Source organism: Ascidiella aspersa, chromosome 7 (assembly GCF_963924565.1).
Source record: "Ascidiella aspersa chromosome 7, kaAscAspe10.2, whole genome shotgun sequence".
In the NCBI taxonomy this organism is placed as follows: domain Eukaryota; kingdom Metazoa; phylum Chordata; class Ascidiacea; order Phlebobranchia; family Ascidiidae; genus Ascidiella; species Ascidiella aspersa.
The window spans coordinates 14,089,904-14,114,838 of record NC_139453.1 but is presented as its reverse complement, the minus strand read 5'-3'; the positions used below and the strand labels follow the sequence as shown (position 1 = coordinate 14,114,838).

The following is a 24,935-nucleotide window of genomic DNA, read 5'->3' as shown; positions in this document are numbered from 1 at the left end:
TTGGGGACGTAACACATTTGAAATAATGCACAAGCTTTAATAATTTATTGTGTTGTTGAAACTTGGTGTTTTTCATTAAAAGTTAATAATGGGCCAACGCCATTTTTTTACTAAATTAGTGGGCCATGAGCAAAAAAAGGTTGAAAACCCATGTACTATGGCTATTATATTTTTAGCACCCAAAAAGAGGACATTTTTTTGCCTGCAATTAAAACGAAATTAGAATTGTTACGTTTGAGAAATACGTGCCATATCCACAACTTTTTTCAGCAGCGGCACCCTTTGTAATGTTCCTATGACTTGCACCCCTACGAAAAAAAGAATTTTAAATTAAATATCCCTGAAACAACTTAAAAAAATAGTGTAGTTTGTTGTCGGTCGCGCGAAGCGCGAAAAACATTGGATTTAATTGGTTGAATTGGCGCTAAACTGAAAAATCAGAAGGCTTTTCGCAAAACATTTCGTCCCCCTGTTGCGCTAGCCTGTTATCCAATTATATAAAATATGGATAAAAAATAGTTCCAACGGTGGATGACTTTTATCGTTTATCTATAAGAAAAATTATAATTAAATAGGGCCTTTATGCCTTCGATGATATGAAAACATGCAATGGCACTCAAAGAGACTTTATGCTTAACAAAGTAAACAAAATTAGATAACAGAAGATTCGCAAATTTTTTGTGGTAGTTTTAATGTTAAAGTGGGCAAAAACAGAGTTTGAACAGCGCCGTAGGAGTGGTGTAGATATAACTGGATTTTATTCACCCTGGGGTGAACCATTCACCACTTTAAGAAACACTGTAATAAATGGCATAAGTTGTGAAACGTTTTCATAAACAGGCACATAGTGGATTAATCCAAAAATTAGCAATCAAATCAATTCTAATCAGTAATGTAATAAATCAATAAAACAAATCAACAAAACTAATTAATTTATAAATGTTTTCATTGTACAATAAATTAGCTTTCTTTAAAATATTGTTTTGCAGGGATGTAACCGAAATGTAAATAGGCTACACAAGATTTTGAATTGGAATTAACGAAATGGCGAAATCAGTTAGTCTGATCAGGATTATATAGTGCAGGCACAGCCAGGCTACTAGCCTGCGCCCTCCGGTCATACCGGAACAGTTACCAAATTTAATTTTAACGATCAAGAGCTGAATTTGTGAGGGTATAGAATGGCGTTGGCTCCTTAGGCGGGAGCCGATGGCTGCCTAAGTCACCCACACGTTCCTTGTAGGTATCTGACTCTAAAGAACAGGTCGCTGTCCTTTGTTGAACTCTAGACAGAGTCAGTTTGACTTTTGGTCACACGCCACAGTGGACACCGGTTACGTGCATAGTGACGTCAAATTAAGCCATGCAGAGAGTAATAATGCTTGATAAGGGCTACATAAGTATAGTTTTCCGTTTATAGATTTCTACACGGGATGAACCTTTGATATTCAACGAAGCTATCTTGGACAACCTCCAGCGTTTTCAACCATGTACTTTGCAACTTCAGTCTTAAGTGGTTCCTTAAGACTGATTTTTGCTTTAAGTATTTTCACATAAGCCTCTTCATCTCCAGGTTTCATTCCTTCCCATTGCATCTGCTGGTTGACGTTGTTTACCTTTTTAAAGGGTGTGTATTTAACGCTTTCACCCCTTAAAATCTTAAGGTATTTTACATCCCTTGCCATTCTTTTCCGACCATAGGCCTCCACTTTACGCCACAATGTGTTGTTGAAGAAATCGTACAAGATGATGTCCTGGTAGAAATACAGTTTAAAGCTTTCTAAATTTACGTAAACATAACATTTTGTTCTTTTTTTAAATAAGTCAGTGGATTAATTTAGAATTATACGTATTTACAGTTTAAAAAAAATAATAAAGAGAATTCACGGAAGAATAAATTTAACATTTATTTAATGTATTCTGTAAAACGACTGAATTTAGTTTCAGTTAAGGAGTGACTTCATTTATATTAAGATACTAATGCTGTAACATTTTACAAAATGAATTTGTTGGAATATTTCAGTTTTGATTTAGTTACACTCACAAGGTTGTAAGCTTCTTGTAAAGCTTTCTTGGTCTTTGGATCGCTGAGAGCACTCTTGTTGTAATTCTGAACATTCAGTGACTTATATTTCACCATCTCCCAATCCCAGCACAGAAGCTCCTATTTAAACAAACAGATGTTCAAAATGAATAAAAAGACATACGAAACGTTTAAAAGGCTACCAATCTCCGTATGGTCTTTGATGTTCTTAATACGTCTTACTACAAGCTCAATTAACTTAAGATTTATTAAAAACGTTTACAAAACGCTACCTACTTTTGTATGAGTTTTGATATTCTTATACTTCGTCTAAAATAAGGAGTGTATAAAACTAAAGGTGGAATCTTAGTAAAAGATAAATAGGGGGAAATTGAAATCATATCTGTTGTGGAACGCAACCGCGCCATTCCCGAGCATGCGGCTCGAGGCATTCTTGTGTTATTTTAATTGCTATGCGTTGTTTGTGTGTACGCGCTTGATTTGTGCCTACTGCAGGAATGTAATTGGTGTGTTTGCAATTACTTCGTGAGCCTATAAAAGGCTGTTCACTTACTACTACGTTACCATTCCATTTTACTGATTTCGACTAAATACAACCAAAGTTACAACAAACTGTGCTTATTTGGACTCTGTAAAGAAGCAAGGCGCAAACGTGATTGAAAACACAACAATACCATTGCGATATCAACCATACGGAATAAAAGGGAGTAATTCGAGAACCAACCACAGCACCGTAGTCTGTTGCATCCTTTTCGTAAAACTAGCCTGTGGTAAGGTTCGAACTCACGACCTCGGTCATTACGGGGACCTTCGCTCTACCAACTGAGTTACAGCCTTCAAAGGGAGCACGTCGAAAAACAAATAGCACCGTTTTTGCCCTTTTTTTGTGACATTTTATCATTTTACTGCGTTCTGTATGGGGTGCTGTGTTTTATTCCCTGATGAAGGCTTCTTGTTTAGGTAGCCGAATCGTCGGACCAACAAATAAATAACTACCACATTTGAGTATATACATTAGCAACAGCATCCTTATTACTTACTATAGTGCTTGCCGAAATCAGTTCCATTTATAAGATAGATGAACCTAAAATCAAAATTGCTATTAAATTTTCTGACCTTTAAAAGAACGATGGATTCGTCTAAATGCTCAGCAATCATAACAAGGTCGATGCTTTTTTCGAGTTCCGCAAGATGGCGGTAAAGCTTAGTGTTGTCTTCCAACATTGGATCCAAGCCAAGATCGTGAGACTGGTAATTCTTAAACCTAGAATATCAAAATTGTACGAAGTAAGAATGTTAAAGCCCATACAAAAGTACGTTTCATTTTGAATTGTTCGAATATCTCTTTAGTCATTTTCAATATTAACATAAAAGAGATATTCGAAACGTTCAAAATTATACCTACTTTTCTAAGGGCACTAATGTTTTTACCATACATTGAAGTTAAAGTTTAAATAATAACTAGGAAGAAATATTGCGACACTTTTTATTGTTAAACTCGCGATTTTAAACGTTTTACACAGATGTCATCAAAATACAATCAAATATAAACAATAGCCGGTTTACTCTGTACTTTATCTATCTTAAAGCCCCCAAATCGCCCACGATTAATTTCCTAAATCGTATCATTGCCGCAATATACTTACTGTACGTCGCAAAATTAAGTTATAAATTGGTCACATAGGGCTTGGCTACTTTTTACATTGGGTACTAGTTCTAGATTGCCTCTCTCGTCATCAACTGTCATCTCATAAGTTCTTGACTTTGCCATCTTGTAGTTTTAGCCGTTAAACTTATGATTAAATTTCTAAATCCTTTGACTTTAAATTGCTTGCATAGTAAATTACATTGTTCAACTTTTTCTTTACTAAATAATGTATTCGACTTAAACTTGTTCTTTTAAATAGGAAATATATTGTTCAAATCAGTCAAAGTTTATTCCAGTGTTTCTCAACCCAATATTGAGTCGCCGTTTGATTTTGTTGTTCATGCGACTGCAATAGTTTATATATGGTTAGATTTATTGAGATTGGTTCTAAGCAAGATTTCTACAGCAATTAAAAAAAATTCATATCAACTAATTACGATCCTGTTTAGGCTAATACAGCGGTTCTCAACCCGGTGGGCCATAAGAACATTTCAGGTGGACCACAGACCAACTTTAAAAAGCTAAATTTAGTTTCATTTGTTGTCACTATATTTAATTTTACAGAAATAATGGCTTGGGGAGGAATTAAAAAGGAATGTAACTTTATTGTTCAGCTTCAAGTATCTCACCAACGCGCGGTTGAATAAATCATCTGTTTTGAAATATGTTCTGATGTGTTTTGTTGTAAACCTATTTTACAGTTTTTGTTATAAAAATGTATTGAGCCACAGATTTTTTTTGCAACGTAAATGGGCCACGAAAAAAAAGGTTGAGAACCACTGGGCTAATATCTCATGTATTGCTCGCTTACCAAACCTTCATTAAATCGATTTGCGACGACACAACTTCGCTGATAACTTGCGCTTAGTATTTGGGTCACGACGATAAAAGGTTGCGAAACACTGTGGTCTACCTGAAGTAGTAAGGTATCTGTGATTTGTTTGGCACTGAGTTCCACTTCACGATGAAATCGGTTGCATTTTTGTATGGTGGAACTGCAGCAAAGGGGAAGCCACAGCACTCAAAAGTGTACTTTGGGAGCTGGCTGTAGTAGTTGAAGGCGGATTCAAAGAGACTGAAAGGTTTTCGGATCACTGTAAAGTACCTATAAGAAGTCGACTAACAATAACGGCATACCTATCACAATACACCCGGGACCTTAAGAGGTTAATTTTTAAATAAACTTCAATCGATAAAAATATTATCAAGGTTTTAAACATTGGATTTTAATTGTCTATATCAGGGGCCTCCAACTCGAACTTACAGGCGTGCCAAATTTTATCTTAAAACTTCTAAGCTCCAAACTTTTATTATCGGCTATTAGGGAGAAAAGATGAGAAGCACTAAAGGTAAAAAATACTTTTCGAAAACTTACATTGAAAATGACAAAAAAATATATTTCAAACAGGGCTTCGGAGTCGGTTAAAAATAACCGGAGTCCGACTCTGGTTAAATGTGGCATTTTCGAGTCCGACCCTGACTAAACAGCCTGTATTCCACCAATTTACGTAACCAAGATAACATGGACATTCAGCTATCCACTGTCTATAATTTATTTCCTGAAATTTATTCAGAATAAGTAATAACTCAACAACTCTTTTGACAACAAAGTAAAAATTTATAAATATTTTATTCATATTATGCAAAACATTTACCTTGTAATACACACTTTGAAATATAAATAAAATAAATTAGTGCAAAGAGATAATTTAATAAAATTATAAAAAACATTTGTAATATATTGGCCGATAAATTGTTTTCTTACAGACGCTGTTTACCAGGTACTACACAAAAGAATATAATACTGAAGTGGCCTCTGAAATCTGGTGTCAATAAAGAACTTTATTTATGCTTTAAATTGATTAATTCTTACCATGTTTAACCAAATAAATTTTTTTAAATAAACATTATTTTGTTTTGCTTGCCTGAGTTTGCGCATATAAGGTGTGTAAGTAGGAAAATAATGACATTTTTAACAGGGATTGATTACTTAAGGCAGGGTGGTCCAAAACCCAGACCCGACATCATTCTTTGTGGCCCGCGAAGCACTGTTTGTTGAATTATTGTAATGCGTACAGAATTTATTTCAAATAAATATAAGTGACCAACAATCAGCGAGCATACTGCAATGGTTTGGTTAGGGTTACATTTTTCTAATTACACCATTAAATAAACCAGTTTACTATGACTTGGCAAAAAAGCCTAATTTTTTATATGTGTCAGACAGGTTTAAAAGTCGCAGTGCGTCGTCCTATATGGAACTTTCTAAAATGGCTGCAAGTTATATTTGTGTTCACTTTCTGTCAGTCTGATTATCATCGCTCGATTTTATTTGTGCACAATTTTATGATAGCAGAAAGTTTGTGCAGCTTATCTATCTTTCGATAGTTACTTTTTGACAATGCTTTGTGCCGTCATCTTTAAACACTTCATGCTCCGACCTAACGCAGATCTTTGATACGCTCAACTAAAAATGGGGTAAAGTAGAGCTTTGGGGGCTTTAAGAATACATTTCAAGTTACATAAAACCGGAAAATAGATTAGTTATACTTTCTTGCCATTGTTTAATACAAAAATTACAAGGTTTCTTTGTTTTTAAAGAAAAACGTACAGTATCGTGTTAAGGGAAGTCCCGGATTTTAGCAATTTTAGTGTGATAACTTTGGGGTGCCTGCGGAGTCCCTTAATGTTGTCCAATTGTTTTGAAAACTTGTGAAACTGATTTTTATGTGACACATTATGGGAAATCAAGCAGGAAGCATAAATTAAAAAAAAAAAAAATTGCGAATACACAATGGTAATTGACTGAAACCAAATTTAGGATTTTTGACAAATAGCTTAAAAAATTTAGTATTTTGGGAGGCTTGTGTGCCATTTTTTTAAGGTCGTGTGAGCACGCGTGCCGCGTGTTGGACACCCCTGGTCTATATCAATGCACTATTGGAGAAATTTGCTTCCAATTGTTTCTGATTCCATAAAGATACTCTCTTTTATACAATTCCGTATAGTGACCTAACAGTGCTTACTTTGTTTGGGGCGGCATCAGGCGCGCGAGCTTTTTGGCGTCGAACCTCAGGTGTCCTTGGACAACATCCGGGACACCTTGGGAACCCCAGAACCTGAACCGACCCGGATAACCCCCTACTGCGCCGGCTTCTAGCATCGAGTTGGTCTGGAAATATTTAAATTTAATTTAGTTTCGTTTAAACCAGGTGTTTCCAACCGGAGGCCCAGTCTTTTTCAAGGAAGCCATAAAAAAATTTGAAAAATAATCACATTTTGGGCAAAGCAAATCGTACCCTAAGCTTTCCAATTGAAATTGTCATGCAATTTCAGTTGCCTTTTTCATAAACATATCGTTGTGAATGTGGGTTTTCAGCAATGCTACTTCTGAAGATAAAGCAGCGCAGTGTCTTGGATATTGAATATGACATGCGCGGCTGACTTTTTAAAAAAATTGTTAAAGGGGGCCACGGTGTAAAAAAAGTTGGGAACCCCTGGTAAACCCTTTTTTGGTTAATCATTCATATTCAAAGGCTTGGATATAGCTGTTAGCATTGAGATAACGCCAACAATAACTTTAAAACTTTCTAGATTTTCATTCAGGGCTGCGTAGTCGGTTGAAATAACCCGAGCCCTACTTTTGAGTCCCGCATCTGGTGGCGACTATACAGCCATCCCAGATTCATAAATTAGGTGTGTCTCCATAACCATAAAAATGGCGTTTAAATAGTGAAATATACAGATCAATGATTTATCAAACTTTTTTACTTTGGGGGGCGTCTTGTCTCCTCGAAATAATCTAGAGCCGAACGATTTTTAAAAAACATGTAGAATAATAACAGGATTCTGCACAGTATAATCATTTAAATCAGTTCTAACACGAATCGCTCCTGAACAAAACCTGACAAAATGGTTTGTTATCTTTAAAAGTTTGTAGACCTTAGAAAAATTACTACAACTATAAAGCAAAAGCTTAAAAATACACAGTGTTGAATCGATTTATTTTATTATTTATTTCATCTGCATTTTCAATGGCAGAACGCCATTTTAACTGTTATCCGTGATTATTTTCAGTAATTGCACAAAACAGAGTGACTGATTGCAATTAGCTTTTTTCTCAACGTATGAGCAGTTTGCTTTCAGTATAATACATACAACTGGCATTGATTATACCAAGGGTCCTTCGAAGTTTTTATAAAGCAAAATTTGTTAAAATCAAGTTATATTTCGTTCAATCATCTACCTTTAACGATGGCCGATCTTTGAGGAATCTTTTTACAAGTCCCCAAATTGTTGTGCTTCCTGTTTTGTGCGTTTTTATATACACGAAGTGCGTCACGGGACGGCTGCATTCTGATTGGCTGGCCGTGGTCAGCTGATCGAGCGTCATATTCATGACGTCATCGTTTGAGCCACGTTCTTCAGAGATCTTATAAAAGGGTTTGGAGGCAAAACGTCTATTCCAAATGTGGTAGTAATTGGCGATTAAAGTGATTGCTAGGACAGTTAGCAGTGTGGAAATAACTAGACGGCCGTTTGTCATGGCTTAATATGGGAGAAGAACCGTTTAACTTTTCTGAGCCAGGTTCGGTTCGGGTTCAAGTATTATTTTTTTCGAAAAATGGTTAAGTTCCGGTTCAGCTCTGGTTCAGCTAAATTTATTTTTAAAATCGGTTCGGATACAATATGAGATGCGCTACACTCTAAAATGTGGGTCAAAAAACGTAGAGAATAATTATTGAATTGTTACCCGAATTTAAAATTTCGCGACGTATAAAAACAAGCAGGTCATTATTATTGAAATATTTCAAAAATAAGAAAGTAACGTTTTATTTATTTCATTTTCATTTTAAATAGACCTTGGAACGCCGCATAACTTGACTGACGTCATGCTGGAGCGAACCGTTTTTATTGACAGGTTCGGCGGGTTCGGTTAAGGTTCAGCTTCTGTCAAAATATTTGGAATACGGTTCGGAAAAAAGTGATCTAATGAACCAAAATTGAAGGAAATATTTTCAAAAAAAAATGATAAAATATAAAGTTTTTAATTTGGGTACACAATGCACGGATCTGTAATGTAGCTTGATAATGAATGCAAAACAAAAAAGTCGAGTAAATCGACCTTTTTGGCTTTGCAGTTCATTATTAAGCTACAAAAAAAACAATAATCTTTCTCTTATGGTATTGTCATATTATAATTTATTAAATAAGCCACTATGGTAACTAAACGTATCGCAAACATTTCAATAAACTGTATTTCTTAAAACTTAGTCAGGCTCTATTTTTTATAAGTTATTAAAAGCTACTATGGTGCCTAACTAAACTTACAAGTATCGCAAACATTTCATAAACTGTATTTCTCAAGACTTAGTCAGGCTCTATTTTTTATAAGTTATTAAAAGCTACTATGGTGCCTAACTAAACTTACAAGTATCGCAAACATTTCATAAACTGTATTTCTCAAGACTTAGTCAGGCTCTATTTTTTATAAGTTATTAAAAGCTACTATGGTGCCTAACTAAACTTACAAGTATCGCAAACATTTCATAAACTGTATTTCTCAAGACTTAGTCAGGCTCGATACGCAATGTATTTCTTATTCCAAGCGTACAACACAATGCTATTGAAATAGAGCGCGCTAACGCCGGAAAATATAAGATCATTTAACGCACATTTCTGTCAATCTACGTCCGGAAATGGCTGGAAGTTGAAGCTAAACGTAGTAAGAATATCAGCCCATACAGCATAGGTTGCATTTTCAACGTTTCGAATAACTCTTTAGACCTCCCTATATAACTACTGCTCGACCTGTCCCACAGTTTTGCCCTAATCGTATTCCCAACTTGCATAACACATGCTTACTAATTTTGGTCACTGATTTTTTGTGCATTAATCATTCAATTAAATCAACTTATTTTAGCGCACATGATAAATCTGTTCACTGAGAATGTAGCGAAAAACTTAGATCATTAATTTAACTGCACTCCCTAAAGTCGTAAAAATATTCTAATCTGTATTTTGCATATCATTTATTAACGCATGCCAGCACGGGCACGGCCGCCACCACATGCTTATTACAATACGTGTAAACGGTCGCATAATAGTTCATCGACGGCCGTAGGTTGAACACCGTTCTCTTACATTATAAAAATCTGCGCCTTCCTATGAGTCGGTCCGCGCACTACCTAGTGTCGGAAACTGGATCTATAAAACATAAAGGTTTTACGGAATAAGTTTTCTGGATACCTGTAATCTCAAACAACAAATAAATAATAATATAAAGCTCTGCTTGTTTTTTGTAGTTTTGACATGTATTGAATTATCGCCTTGACAACAATGTGTTAAGGTTTTCCTGTAAGAGTTGTGGCGGTCCTTACGATTTAATTTCAATATACGATCCTGTTTATAAAAATGTTAAGATAAAAAAGCTAAATATTGGGTCTTTGCTATAAAACGATGATGCATTTTTTATCTGCATTGTCTATACTTAGTGCTGTGTCTATATTTTCGCGTGTTTCACTTCTTCACGTTAATAACAAATACAGCCATTAATCAACAAATAAATGCATTTTTCTAAAAAATTAACGACTCAGTCATTTTAGTTTAAATTAAATTTAGTCATGGTTTCTTAATTTTCGTTTTGTTAAGCGTTACTATTCCTTTACAAATACGACGTGCATAACTTCGCTGAATATTGGCCTGAAATTGACTTTCAGAACCCTGCAGCGTACTTTATGCGTTTAACGATGGAATGTTTCTTTTGCAACTTAACGCCCTTTAGACAAATTGCGAAGTTTCTGCACCTGTTACACGCTGTATATAGTATAGTTACTCGCCCAATAGCATTTGACGGACACTGAGTAAGCGAAGGTTAACGCCGACGCTGCACTACATGGCTACAAACATGAAGCAGCACAGTAATAAGCCTTCATCCAAACGTTCAACTCGCGTACGTACGATTGAGGGTAACTTTCCGCAAAGAAACGATTAAAAATAGTCAATAGAACAAACCTACTGAAGAGCGTGAACGTGTCAGAAAAAATGTGGAAAGTTTTACAGTCATAATAATGAAAAAACTAGAAGTGTTGTAAACAAGTCATTTATTTTAATACATTTTTAGTCCCAGCCAATTCATTTGTAAAATAACTTAAGTCCAAGTCAAGTCATTTTTAATTAAGGCTAGTAATTAGAGCAAGCCAATTCCAAGTCAATTCCTTGTCATAAAAATAAAACGGTAAACTACTAAAATGGGAAAAACTTCTTAAATGTCACATAAGGCAAGTATTAAGATAAATAACCAAATTATATAAAAAAAAAATGCTCAAATAAAATTTTTTATTTTAACCCAAGTCATTTGTCCTAGTCCTAATGACCTGTGTCAAGTCAAGTCATTGTTCCAAGAAAACGTCATCAAGTAAAGTCATTTAAAAACAGTGACTTAAATGCACTTAATTCAAATTATTGACTTAAGTCATTACAGCACGGTATCGTTCTAATGTAAAAACGTATTGAAAAGCTAAACTTTACAAATAATGTGTTGACAAACGTTGATTTTAGTCATAATACCATTGGTCCACATGAACCCTAATTGACAGACCTCTTGTTTAATTTGTATTTCTTTCTGCAGTACAACTCCACTTCACTTACCCTGATTAAAACTCTGTAGGTTACCTACTCTGTGTTGTTTGAATTTGATTCACTTGACATTGCCCTCAGCTAATAAAGTTAAACCAATCTGCTATGTGCTTCAACGCAAAATCAGAAAAATAAATCGATCAATGTTATAACGAAGCGGAACTTTATCAAAATGATTTTTTTAAGTATTGGCATAAGAAAAACAGCTTGAAACAAATGCACAAAATAAGTTTCCGGTTTATATCCTGTTAAAAAGGTTTAGTCATAACTTTTATATTCTCACGTAACTGTGTTTAAATCACTGATGTTGCCGTTTTGATTTGGTTTTTCGTTCAAACCATTACAAACGTGCAAATAAAATATCATCTATCTATCTTTGTGCCAGTTCTGTAAGTTTCCACATCAAATGTTGGTAGTTAATCTCACACGGCTTTGCTAGGCATAACCGTACATTTTGGCGACAAACACACAACTTAAAACACACGCTAACGGATATTACTCACATATCGTGATATTTCTCTCACGGCCCTTGCCAGCAGACTTGGACAACTAGATTTATTTTAGCTTTTTAAAATTAGATTAGAATTAAAATTAGAGCATTTTAGTTTTTCCAAATTAGATTAGAATTAGAATTACCGAATTCCTAAAAAATCAAATTTGAACTAGAATTTGAACTAGAATCACGTTTAGTTTTTACAACCAATTTAATTTAATCACAATTTTTTCTTATAAGAACGTGAATGGTAAATATGTGTGTGCTAATTTGTATGCTTTTTAGCCTGTATAAATTACATCCAAGTCGTTCCAACCAGAAAATTTTAATTGAAATTCTGTGTTTGAACTGAAAGACTAAAAATGCCGTTGGACAAAGTAGCATTTTTGGTAAAATCCAAATTAGATTAGAATTAGAGCAAACAAGCAATTCACAAATTAGATTAGAAGTAGAATTAGCCGCATTTTGCTCTAATTCAATGAATTAGAAAACTAGAATTATCTAGTTGTCCAAGTCTGCTTGCCAGAGAGTAGACATTTTAAAAACTTATTAGAAAAAATGAAAACTCTTTCGACTAAATCATTAATTGACTGCTTGCACAACCTCTATTTAGTTTCATATGTTTGACCCTCGAAACTGATCTGGCAACATAAACTTTAAAGGGTAGATTCCAGTTTTATAGATATTTTGTAGATCTATAAAATGTCTAACTTTTATTATGAACTCAACAAAGTGAACAACGGCCCTTGTCAAAGTAGACAGTTTAAAAATGTTTTAAATCAGTTTAAAAAACACAAAAAACTCAATCAGATGAATCATTGATTAACTGCTTACCCTACTGTATTTACTTACCTATTATAATTATTGAGCCTCGAACGGCAATTACCAAGAGGACCCCCTAGGCCTAAGACTTTATATTTGGTCAACTTTCGTAATGCAAAATTATAAATTTTAGTTTGCGTTATGTCACTTTGTCTTATTTTGTTTAGTTAACTTCACCTCACTTGGTTTGTTTTGTTGCATTTCTACTTTTGCATTTTCCACTTATGACCACTAATTGTTTCCGCTTTTGTTTTAATGCTAAAGCGCATTTTTTAGTTTTTTCAGTGTGGTTTTGGGCGATTTGTGGTACACGCAGTTGGTTTTATGAGCAAGCGTACGCGCTAGCCGCTATGCTACAGACTGAGCCTAGCGTTCGCGCCACACGGTCATTCTGACAATAAAGACGAATGTTCAATTGGAGTGCGACATCAGCACTTAGTTAACTAGGTAAAAAGGCATAACTCTACCTATATAAAACGTTGTAGTTTCTTTTATATACCTTGTTTGCCCTTGCCTTTACACAATTCTTATTCTAGCAATAAATGTAATCTCCTGGTGAAGTCCGCAAATTGAATCTCATAAGCTTGTGCGGACTTAACGTTTTACTGTTTTTTTTTCGGGTACACTGCAGTAGGTATCGCAAAGAAAATAGGCTACTTCTTAGCACAATAAACTCTTTAAGTCATAATAATTAAGGGAAAATAGAGAAGCTATTCGAAACTGATCTACTCAGATGTCAGAAGAAAGTAAAAGAAAACCATTTCGAGCATAAACTTGAATCCCGATTTTTTAAGATTTTTTTTGTTATTCGGACTTAAACGGGAGATTACTGTATTAGTTATCAAATAGTCACTTATGCAACCTTTAACGAAAACTTCTCATGCATACTATATTCTCAAAAATCAGTGGTAATATCAATTATGTAAAATTTTCCCTGGTAATGTCAGTGACAGGCCGTCAAGCATAGAATAAAACGTGGCACAACACTTTTACGTTGCAAATGTAAGTTTTCTGCACTTCGCGCGACTGACTGTTTAACACTATATTTTGGCGGTTATAAAGCGAATCTTTTTAGCCTAAAGGCGCCGTGCATACCATGGCATGTTGTGCCGTGTAAAAAATGTGAATGTTTTTTTTCTTTGGAGGCACTAAACATAAAAAGCTGAAAAACGATAACCTATATTTTTGCAAATTTATACTGTGTAAATGCCACGCAAAATTATTTCTGTTATTAGTATGTTTTCGACAGTTTTAAGGAAATCTGTACAATTCAATAGCGCTATGTAACCCATAACTTGTTCTGCAATGTGAGCTCATAAACTCTAAGCCGCATACGTCTAGTTTCGTTTTAAATTAAATGTATGCGATTAAACATTTTTTGTGCGTTCATTCTCAGATTCACTTGTAAATTTGCACACGTGCCGTTTGAGCAAAAAAGTTTTTTTTAAGGTTAGATGTTTTGCGACGTCATCTTTAAAACTGCCATGTCCCCAAACTGAAATCCTGTATTCGCCCTTGGCTCACAGGTAACTATTGGACTATTAATTTAAATTTTTGGCATGACAATTTTTTTTATGATATGACGTCACAATTTTTTCAGATATGACGTCACAAAAGTATGTCATTGCGTGACGTCATAATTCAGGTAAAAATCAAATCGGCTGTCCGAACAGACGAACTCGTGCAAAATAACATTATTCAGGTTGTTAAACAACTCATTCCGCGTAGCGCGACAAACAGACCTTTTGAAAGTACGAAAAAGTAATAAAGTTAGCAGCCTCTACAGTTGGCCGGTTTCCTAGTGTGACCCGGTATCTATTGTCTACACATCTGGCTTTTTCCTGAAAAGGCCTCCCCCCGAAAAAGGGCCGAGACCACGTCGCAATAAAACCATAGCGTTGTCTGCAGCGGTCGGCTGTGCTTCTTTCATGACACTTCTCTCAATTTTTAAGTTACTGTATTTGGTTTTTGCCAAATAAGGTTGCTGAAATGAGCAAAACTCTATGCAGACTTAATCCTAACATTGGATAGGTTATTAAAATCCTTACACAGGGGTCAGCAACCTTTTTGTAGTCGCGGGCCAAAACCAAACTCAGAAAGGTCTCTGCGGGCCGCACAACATGTGTTAACTGAGATTTTGTGTTATTACAACTTTAGAACAACTGTGAATCAGGTGGGCCTCGGATAATTTACTTTTAAGGAGGCAGTAAAGCGCTAAACAAAAGCTTTTACTTGATTTAAAAGTCCACACGTCGTCATCCATACTACTATTAAAAAAGTGTAATAAAACTACCTTGAGGAAACGCGATAAGTTTAATAGTTAATCTATTTCAGTGATTGTTAACTATTCCGGGAACGCCAGGCAAGCGAAGCGAGCGCGATTTGTTTGGTATACCGGTATATTAATATTTAAAAAAAAATGGTTAAAAAATAATTGTCAATTATTTTTTAATACGTTTTCCGTTTGTCCGCGACCCACTTGGCAGCCTTCCACGGCGGGTAATGAAGCAATGATCTAGTTCAAAAAGAGCATCAAAATGTTTCGCATTTACACACTTAAAATAGTCAAAAAAGTATTTGAAATGGACACGTGTCTAATTTGTCGGCGGGCCGGATGAATTATATTGGCGGGATGGTTCTGATACAGATTTGCATTAACCCAAAAAAGCTTTCAAGTTTACTTGGATTTAAGTTCGTTTATTATTTAGTCGAGGTCAGCGCACGGCCGTCGCTGCAAAATCATATATCTAACGATGCGTTTTGGCTTTGATATATGTTGGGAAGCTGGAATTTTAGAAGTTTTTTTTCAAGAGCGCTCGGGAGACACATTAGCTTTTCGAGAGAAACACAAATGTATTGTACTTATTTTAGGCTGTCAGTGAATAACATGTAAGGGTGTTTATTATATTGGGTGGCTGGAATTTTAGAAGCTGTTTTTATGCCGTTGCTGCTAAATCTGAAAAACGCCGCTTTGCGCGAGTTCGCGAACGAATTTTACAATTTTTTTAAAATATACACTATATGGCGCCATGAGGCCGTACACCACTACAACGCTTAAAAATATATCCTATTTTGGCGAAAATAGGCCATACTACGTAGGGAAGCGCGAAAATAAAAATGTTGATTTTTTTTAGTTTAGTGGGGCCATGGCTATATCACCCTCCTCTAGATCCGCCTCTGCTAGCCTGGTATAAAAACAGGAAGTTATTAATTTCAGCTAAACTTCTTACAGCGATCTGCATGCTAAACTGTGCAACAAGCGTTCGTTCATGTTTGCTGCAAATCAAACAATGTTTTGTCTGTTTTTTTTTCGTAAAATCGCCACGCTTTGGACTTCAAGCACTATAGTTGTGGTTAAACACAATAGCTAAAATGGCACGAAAATCTCAAAAGTCGCAGTTCAAATTTTAAAGGCCGCTTAAACTTCACAGTCTATTTTTGTTATGCCTGATTTGACAGGCAACGAGCCAGCAGAAAATGCCTGAACAGACTGCATTTATGTTTTGTAGCCTACGGGGTCGGCGTGTGGCGAATGGAGTAGACAGAAGTCACTAACGGCGTACTGGTTTAGCCACTAGCAGGGCCTTGTACTTACCAATCTGAACAATGTTATGCGCGGGCGCCAAAGCTTGCGAACTTATTTGTCTATTTAGAGCCGGCCTATAGCTGGCACGTGATTCCCTATACGCAGGGCCGGATTAAGGGTACTGCAGGCCCAAGGCTATTTACCAGGAAAGGGCCTAATTTTGCAAACGAAGCTACAAAAAGTAGTAAAAACACATACATGAAAAATAGATATTACTCACTGCAAAATAACACAAACATAACATAAAATCATGTAATAAATCCAATCTTGCCACTTGCAAACGTGCGATTATTCGTAAAACTTTGCAATAAAACGTGGGCCTAATTAAAGGATACAATATTCTACTTTAAACATCCCTACTTGCGAGTAAATCAAAGAACTTGTCAGAAAAATGAGTTACTATACGTTACAAGAAACGTCATAATTAAAATAAAAAATTTAGGGTACCAGGCAAATTTTATAAACAAAGACAGTTGTGTAGCTGGGTTTTGCAAACTATACGACCTAGCTAGAGAGTTATGCCGGTGTCCCGCCAATGACCTCACCGTGGCCCCCCAAAAGGGCCGAGGGCCACGGTTGAGAAACCCTGTTCTCTATTAGATGACATAATTTTACTGTTTTGCCTTAAAAATTGTTTTATTGTCTCAAATCTTTAAATATCTATTTTAAATGGAAATAGGAAAAAAGCTCCCAAGTCACTGTTCCCACATCTCCCGTATTGTATACATAAAATTACATCTTCCTTGCCTTACAGCTAGCATACGTATTATAGGTTGGTTTAAACTTAAAGGGTTGCCAGCGTTAACGGCAAATTTCCTCGCTTCTAACCGAAAGCGTCAAAGTTGAACTGTTTCAAATTCCGCAACCGAAATTTATTTTGAAAACGGTTTACGTTGACGCCAGACGCGTCTAGTGTGAACCAACCTTATGATTGATGCCATCAACATTTAAACCTTTAACAACATCACTATCTATGCTTAAAAGGGACTCCAGGCATAAGACCGAAATAAGAATAACATCAACGTCGCAATAAAACACACTTCTCAATAAGACCAAAATAGGACCAATAACTAAAAGTCCTAGTACTGTCTACTCTAAATTGAAATAAGTCACAAACCCGTCAGAAATAGACCTAAATGGCCAGAATCAGGCCTAAACAACCATTTACCTAACCTCAAACCTCACCTCTAAGTAGCCTACACCAGTGTTTCTTAAAGTGGTGAATGGTTCACCCCAGGGTGAACAAATTTTTTGCAGGGGTGAACCAACCAAAACGGGTGAATAAGGGTGAAGGAAAGTTCAGGAGCATCCTATAGTCACCATAGTAAACAACTTTCTGAAGTAAATCGACTAAAACCTGTTGTTTTTTTAGTGTTTTTTTTGCTTATTGTAATAGTTAAGTTTGTTTGCACTGAGTGTATGAGTTAGGCCTACCATATGTCGTCTCTTTTAGAAGGATTTGTCCCCTTTTCTTAAGAAAACTGAATGGTCCTCCGAGGACGCTCAAAAATGCCCAAATGTCCTCTTTTTTGCATCTCGAGTTAGTTGCTAATACTTCTAACAAGACTTTTATTAGGCGAGAGGTTGTATTTATTTCCAAAAATACTTAAGCCATGAAATAAATATGCTGAATTGCTGGTTTAAAAAGGGTTTCTAGGGGGGCTCCAAGCAATTCGTAGAGGGGGGGGGGGGGGGGGGGGGGCGAGCTCTAAGTTAATATTTAAATTTTTTGCTATGATTCTAATGGTATCGTTTTCGTTTTGGTTGTACACCACTCCTACAGCGCTGTGCAAACTCTGTTTTTGCCAACTTTAGCATTAAAACTTCCAAAAAAAAATTTGCGAATCTTCTGTTATCTAATTTTGTTTACTTTGTTGAGCACAAAGTCTCTTTGAGTGCCATTCCATGTTTTCATATCATCGAAGGTATAACGGCCCTATTTAATTATAATTTTTCTAACTTATAAATAAACGATAAAAGTCATCCACCGTTCGAACTATTTTTTATCCATATTTTATATGATTGGATAACAGGCTAGCAACAGGGGGACGAAATGTTTTGCGAAAAGCCTCCTGATTTTACAGTTTAGCGTCAATTCAACCAATTTTTTTCGCGCTTCGCGACCGACAACAAACTACACTATTTTTTTAAGTTGTCTCAGTGATATTTAATTAAAAATTTTTTTTTTCGTGGGGGTGCAAGTCATAGGAAAATTACAAAGGGTGCCGCTGCTGAAAAAAGTTGTGGATATGGCACGTACTTCTCAAACGCAACAATTCTATTTTCGCTTTACTTGCAGGCAAAAAATGTCCTCTTTTTGGGTGCTAAAAATATGGTGGTAGCCCCAGTAGAAGTACAACAATTTGGTGACTTTGTTTTGTGCTTTTTTTAGCTTTATATTCCTGGACTCTATTGTAGATTTACAATGGTAAAACTTAGCTTGAGTTGATTTTAACAAAAATCGAAACAACCTAAGTCATTTTGTGCTGTTATGTATAGACGAGATAGTTTTATCATATCATGAGACAAGGGTGAATGAAATCTGGAGATAGATGCTAGGGGTGAACGAGACTAAAATAGTTTAAGAAGCACTGGCCTAATAAACCCACCAATAACCCCAAACAGGGCCCAAAACAGCACCAAACCGACACCAAATGCCAGGCAATATTACTACGATGAATTTAGGACGTATTTTGGCAGATTTAGGTCTTATTGAGACGATTTTGATCTTATTCCGTACTGGGCAGTAATCTGCGTATTTGGCTTTATTGTGTAATTGGTCTTAATACTTATGGGTTGATAGATTTTTCTGCTTTAGTTATTATTGCTTTTTTAGTTTTATTGTGTGTTCCCCTTAAAAGTGATAGCACAGAACGTAGATAGTTCTTAATTCGTTTGCAGCATGAATAAAACGATTTATTTCTCTACTCACACACAAGGCACATATTGACTCATTTTTCAAGTAAAAACTGTACTGTACCGATACTGGATTTGTATCACTATCAGCCATAGAAAAAAATAATCTTATAAAATTGAGGGCAGAATTTTTCCAGGGCCTAAGGCTATAGCCCTATTAGCCTATTGGATAATCCGGCCCTGCCTATACGTGGCACAAACAATGTGAATTACCTGCCTCGAAAAATGTAACACGGAGCACCAGTGCTGCATACACGTCATTTTGAACTGACTAAGGTCTCAACAAAGTTATTTACAAAACAACTAAAGTCCAAGTCATTTTTCTAACAAACAGCCAATCCTAGGCTTACGTAACTGCTATCGTCAGGGTCAAGTTATTAGTATTAATGTGCCGAACTATTGTTGTTAATAATCTCACTTGACTAAAATTAACTGGAAACGCTGAATACCAATGCTTACTTAAGACAACAGCAGTTTAGCAAAGTACACCATCAATCCACCATGTTTTGAGAGCAAAAGTTAAAAACAATTTAAATGTCAGACTATCTTGTAACTACCTTGGGCTTTTACTAAGTATGAAGGAAAATTCCATATAGTTGTATTAAATAGCTGTAAAGGCAACTTAATCTTTAGCAATTAGATCAAACGTCGATGCCTAAATAAGGCCTATCACTAAATCAGAAAACGTCCGTACACAAAATCGACACTAGAACTGCATTTTCCAGTCATGAAATCAACTCAATCTACAGCACTGTTTCTTAAACTTTTTTAGCCTGCGGCACACTGAAAACATAAAACCAGATTAGCACTTCGCTTTTTTACAAAGGCATACAATTATACTGTAACAATCACCCGAATTAAACGGCAAGCCATGAGTAAATACCATTATTTTGTCAGTTATCTAGTAGTGCACATTTAAGTATCACATGCTTGGCTGCGTGGATGCGTGCATACGACTAATATAAATAGTTTATTTTCCTATATTAGAAAATATTCGCGTCAGCAACATTAAATCACATTAGGCCCGATTGGAAATAAACCAACTTAGATCTGCATTTTTCCCTTTTTAAAGTTCATTCTAACTTTATAAAATAAATGCATACTGCCAATTTGACTTACTACACCTCAATTAGGCGACAGCATTAAGTTAATCATGGTGCGCGCTATATTACACCAAAATTTTAAGGATAAAAAATCCAGTCAAACTTTCTCATATTGATTCGTACAGTTTGCAGCAATTGCGTTGCCTTACAGTTAAACTCATGGTAGGAGAGCAGTTTTTCTCAACCTTTTTTTGCGGCGACCCGAGTACTGACCTTAAGTATCTATAACAGCAATGCTTTGGCGACCCATTTTTTTAGCTAGCTTTTTGTAAGTGATAAAAACATAAGAAACTAGACAGGGTGTGCGGTTTTTGTATATTTTGCTAAGGGGTTATAGCGCAGTTCCACGGGTGTTACATAGTTATTCTATATTCTTTAAACGGGTCTTATTTGTCAGTGTCCATATACTCCCAATGTTGTGCTTCCAGTTTCGGTGCTTTAGCAGGCAAAAGCGGATGTGGCCCGAAGTTGCGTGTTATAGGTTGGACATGGTGCACTTTTACAAGATAGATTGCCAGTGGTCTTAATATAAATTTTGTGCGAAGCAAACCTATAACTTGTCTTTATAATTAATAAATATTTGACAATTTTTTCTTGCACCCCTATACGCCTCTAATTGGGGACAAAAGTCAATAGTGTGACGTAATCGATTTAGTTCTTACAGCTATCTACTCCAATCTAGCGGCAGAAAACCTTTAATACAGAATTTGTTCATATCGCTTGCTTTATGCTAGCCGCGAGCGGCTGGCTCCCTGCTGTGCTTATTTTGTCCAGCGCGTGCAACATTCATCGTGCAAAGTGTCTCATCTCAGTGAAACTAAGCGCGTGCGACTTGCCTTTTAGAAAGAGGCTTCTCTTAGTAAATTAACTTATTGCTTTTACAAAACAACATATTTTACCGACGCAAGTTTAAATGAAAAATCTGCCAGGCACTGTACACCACTCTGTTTGCAATTTTTATTCCATCAAAAAATCACTTTAATTTCTATATTTTTGGTTAAATATTTTCCCCCATGGGTTAATTATTTTGAGTTGAAGGTCAAAATTTTGCTGTGAAGCAACCTATAATTGGTCTTTATAATTGAAAACTGTTCAGCCTAGATCACCAAACAATGCCTTGTAAACTTTTGCACAACTCTTGAATCTGTTGTTAATAAATATGCCCCTATTCGAAAAAAAACTAGAAAAGAAAGAAGGATGCTTAGAAAGCCATGGATTACCCACGGGATAATAAAGTCAATCAAAACAAAGCATAAAATGTTTTCTAAGATGCATCGAAACAAGGAGTTTTCTGAAGCATATCAATGCAAACGCTATTGAAATACATTAAGTCGTGTGATACTTGCATCAAAAAGGAACTATTATCAGAAAATTCTATCAAATAACAATAACAATAAAACATGGAAAATAATAAAGGACATAATCAATATAAAGTGCAGGGTACACAATCATATTTCCAAAATAAAATCTCCCACTAATACCTTAACCTATGATCATCAAAAAATTGCTGAAACATTCAACAATTTCTTTTCTGAAATAGGCAAGAAATTAGCTGACAAGATACCTTCACCACAGCAACCAAGTCAAATAAATGTAATTCCTTTTATTCCACAAAATTCCTTCTATTTAGCTCCAGTAAAACCTAATGAAATTTCTGCAATTGTAAGTTCAATAGAATGTAAAAAAGCAACTCAATACAATGACATATCAGTTAAGTTTATTAAAATGGCTGTTGAAATTATTGCACCATCGTTAAGTGACATATTCAACAACTGTTTACCACAGGGAATTTACCCAGATAAGCTGTAAATAGCCGAAATCATTCCAATTCATAAATCTGGCTCAAAGGATGAATGCACAAATTACAGACCTATATCTCTACTTTCCACATTTAGTAAGGTATTTGAAAAAATGATTCACATTAGGCTCTACAGCTTGAAAAATATAATTTCTGTATGAACACCAATACGCATTTAGAAGCGGTCACTCCACTGGTCTTGCATTAAATAAAATACAAGATGAATTATTACTGAATGCTGATAAGGGATTAAATACCTGTTGTATTTCACTCGATCTCTCAAAAGCATTTGACAATGTGGACCATAACATACTATTGAACAAAATGGAGATTGTTTTTGGCAGCCGGGGATTACCTTTACAACTATTTACATCTTGCTTAAACAATCGCTTCCAATACAACATTATTGATGGTACCAAATCAAAAATGAACCAAGTCACATGTGGAAGATGACTCACACTTTATAATGGCAGACACAAAACTTGAGAACCTGCAGAACAAAACAAATATTGAACTAAAAAAGTAAGCTCTTGGCTGCAAAGCAACAAATTAACATTAAACATCATATATGCTTGACTAAACAACAAAACCAAAGTAAAAACTTTTCAACATACTAAGGCCAAAGCAAAATATCAAGAAAATCTAATGTTAAATATTTAGGTGTTACAATGAATGAACAATTGTGGTCTGAACAATTGGTCCCAACACATCATTCATTTACAAAACCACCTTGCAAAATATTGTGGTCTGATGTATAAACTAAGTAAATTTGTTAACCTACAAACACTGATAACTACATACTACAGTTGTATTTATTCAAAATTACAATACACCATCACCTGCTGGGGAAATGAGAACGAATCTGGGCGCTGGTCTAGAATCCTACCACAGTTATGAAATCAAGACACAAAATTTGAGTTAGGGTGCGAGTTAGCGTTTGGGTGTGGCTGGGTGAAGTATTATAATATTCTTTATTTAATACTAATACTTAACCCACCCTAACCCAAACGCTAACCCGTGCCCTAACCCAAATAATGTTTGTTGTGGTAGGATTCTAGACCAGCGTCCGAATCTGGCCTTTACCAACTTAATGTCCACACAACAACATTTTAATTATAACCTTTAATAGAAGAAGTTGCCATATTACACCCATCTACAAAGACCTAAAATTATTGAATTAACACACTCCAAACAGCTGAAATTACTTTTCATTCGAATTAAGGTTCTATTTGAATAAGATTAAGGAAAACTAATATAAACTAAACAATATGTCACCTAGCACTCGAAAAGATCTGCTACAACTGCTCTGGCAACAAAGGTCGACTCTTTACCAGAACAAATTAACGATTTCAAAGAAGCAATGCACAGCAAAATAAATGCAGTTTTAAAAGAGATAAAAGCAAGCCAAGACTTTTTGGCTGAAAAATATGATGCAGTGGGAAAAAAGCTAACAGAAACGATTAAAGAACTTAAGGCAACAAGAAAAGAAAATGAGTTACTGAAAGAAAATGCAAAAAAAATGGAACAAATGGTTGAAGTTCAAAGAAGAGAAATAAATGATTTAGAACAATATAGTAGAAGGGAATGTTTGGAAATCAGAGGTGTTTCAGTTCAGGACAATGAATGCACTGATGATATTGTGGTTGCGGTTGCTAAACGTGTTGGCATAACCATCTCCAGGGCTGATATTAGCATTTCGCACCGACTACAGGCAAACCATCTACAGCAAGCGAAGAAAACACCACCAGCAATAATCGCAAAATTTATAAGCAGAAGAATCAGAAATATAATATTTGACAACAAATCCAAACTTCGTGTCACTCCAGAACAAACAAAAACAGGAACATACAAAAAAAACACCATATACATCAATGAAAGTTTAACAAGATACAACAGAAACCTCTTCAACATTTGTTTAAAATACAAAGAGAATTCCTTTAAGTATTTATGGACAAGAAACGGTGCATCACTTTTAAGAAAGGATGATGATTCCAGGTCTGTATCGATCCGGAGTATCGAAGACCTCCGGAAACACAACATTCCAGTGCCACAAGACAAGCAAGTTGACTTTCACTAAGTGCTCCTTGGTCTGATGTCAACTTAACAATCTGTATGTATATATATATGTCTGTTGTGTATTTTAATATTAAATGTCAATATGTTGTTAAAATTAAACTATATATTTATTTTTATGATCTTTACAAATTAAATGATACTGGCTAAATATTACTCCGTCCAGGAATTTAAAGCAATAATCAGCTTATCAAATCCGAATGATTTACTACTTATGCATTTTAACGTTAGAAGTCTGACTAAAAACCATAACAAGCTCGTAGATTTTTTGGACTTACTGCCAAAAAAGCCAGATGTAATTGCCATAACTGAAACGAAACTTAAGTCTGACACAGTTGCCAATATCTCCATTGAAGGATTTAAGTTTATAAATGAAAATTCACTTACCCAAGCTGGTGGTGTTGCATTTTATGTCAAATCCTGTCTAAACTTCCATAATATCACCTCCAGCATATTTGCGTCGCCAAATTGTGAAAGCTTATGGATAAAGATATCAACTCATTGCGGAAAAAAATGATAGTTGGAGTAATTTATCGACATCCCACTCAAAACGTTGATAACTTCTCTATAGATTTTGAAAACTGTGTCTTTGAGCTAAACAGAACTAATAATAAATACTACATACTTGGGGACTTCAACATAAATATTTTGGACACCAGACATCAAATACAACAGTACAGTTTAATGCTAAAAAGTTTAAGTGTAAACAATTTAATATCGCTACCATCAAGAATAGCATCATCAACTACTGCAACAGCCCTTGATCACATTTACAGCAATACAACAAACAGCACACCTGGTCTAATCACTTTTG

At 35.4% G+C, this 24,935-nt stretch overlaps 2 protein-coding genes across 5 annotated transcripts; one reads left to right on the top strand and one right to left on the bottom strand.

The window, feature by feature from the left end:
- Positions 1-670: 670 nt before the first annotated feature.
- Positions 671-19,832, bottom strand: LOC146137968 (galactosylceramide sulfotransferase-like). Of its 4 annotated transcripts, XM_083394878.1 has the most exons (7): positions 11,367-19,832; positions 7,939-8,642; positions 6,719-6,864; positions 4,606-4,797; positions 3,161-3,308; positions 2,045-2,164; positions 671-1,754 (listed from the first exon to the last, which is right to left on the bottom strand). In XM_083394878.1, the coding sequence occupies exons 2-7, from the start codon at positions 8,236-8,238 to the stop codon at positions 1,458-1,460; spliced, it is 1,203 nt and encodes a 400-aa protein (XP_083251004.1). In that variant the 5' UTR covers positions 8,239-8,642; positions 11,367-19,832; the 3' UTR covers positions 671-1,457. The 4 variants fall into 4 exon arrangements, with proteins under 4 accessions (XP_083251004.1, XP_083251007.1, XP_083251005.1 ...); XM_083394881.1 differs by having other exon boundaries at positions 7,464-19,832; XM_083394879.1 differs by having other exon boundaries at positions 4,606-4,767; positions 7,939-19,832.
- Positions 19,833-23,408: 3,576 nt separating this feature from the next.
- On the top strand, positions 23,409-24,125 carry LOC146137967 (uncharacterized). The gene has a single exon (XM_083393718.1). It carries the CDS (start codon positions 23,409-23,411, stop codon positions 24,123-24,125), a length of 717 nt encoding a protein of 238 aa, XP_083249844.1.
- Positions 24,126-24,935: the final 810 nt, after the last annotated feature.

What these genes read in the sequence shown, in the direction of transcription:
- LOC146137968 (XM_083394878.1), bottom strand. Translation starts at nt 8,238, where the DNA reads ATGACAAACGGCCGTCTAGTTATTTCCACACTGCTAACTGTCCTAGCA. An exon ending in CAGATACCTTACTACTTCAG is followed by an intron (nt 3,309 to 4,605) that starts GTAGACCACAGT and finishes TTGATATTCTAG; the next exon opens with GTTTAAGAATTACCAGTCTC. An exon ending in TACAAGAAGCTTACAACCTT is followed by an intron (nt 1,755 to 2,044) that starts GTGAGTGTAACT and finishes TATTTCTACCAG; the next exon opens with GACATCATCTTGTACGATTT.
- LOC146137967 (XM_083393718.1), top strand. Translation starts at nt 23,409, where the DNA reads ATGCACAGCAAAATAAATGCAGTTTTAAAAGAGATAAAAGCAAGCCAA.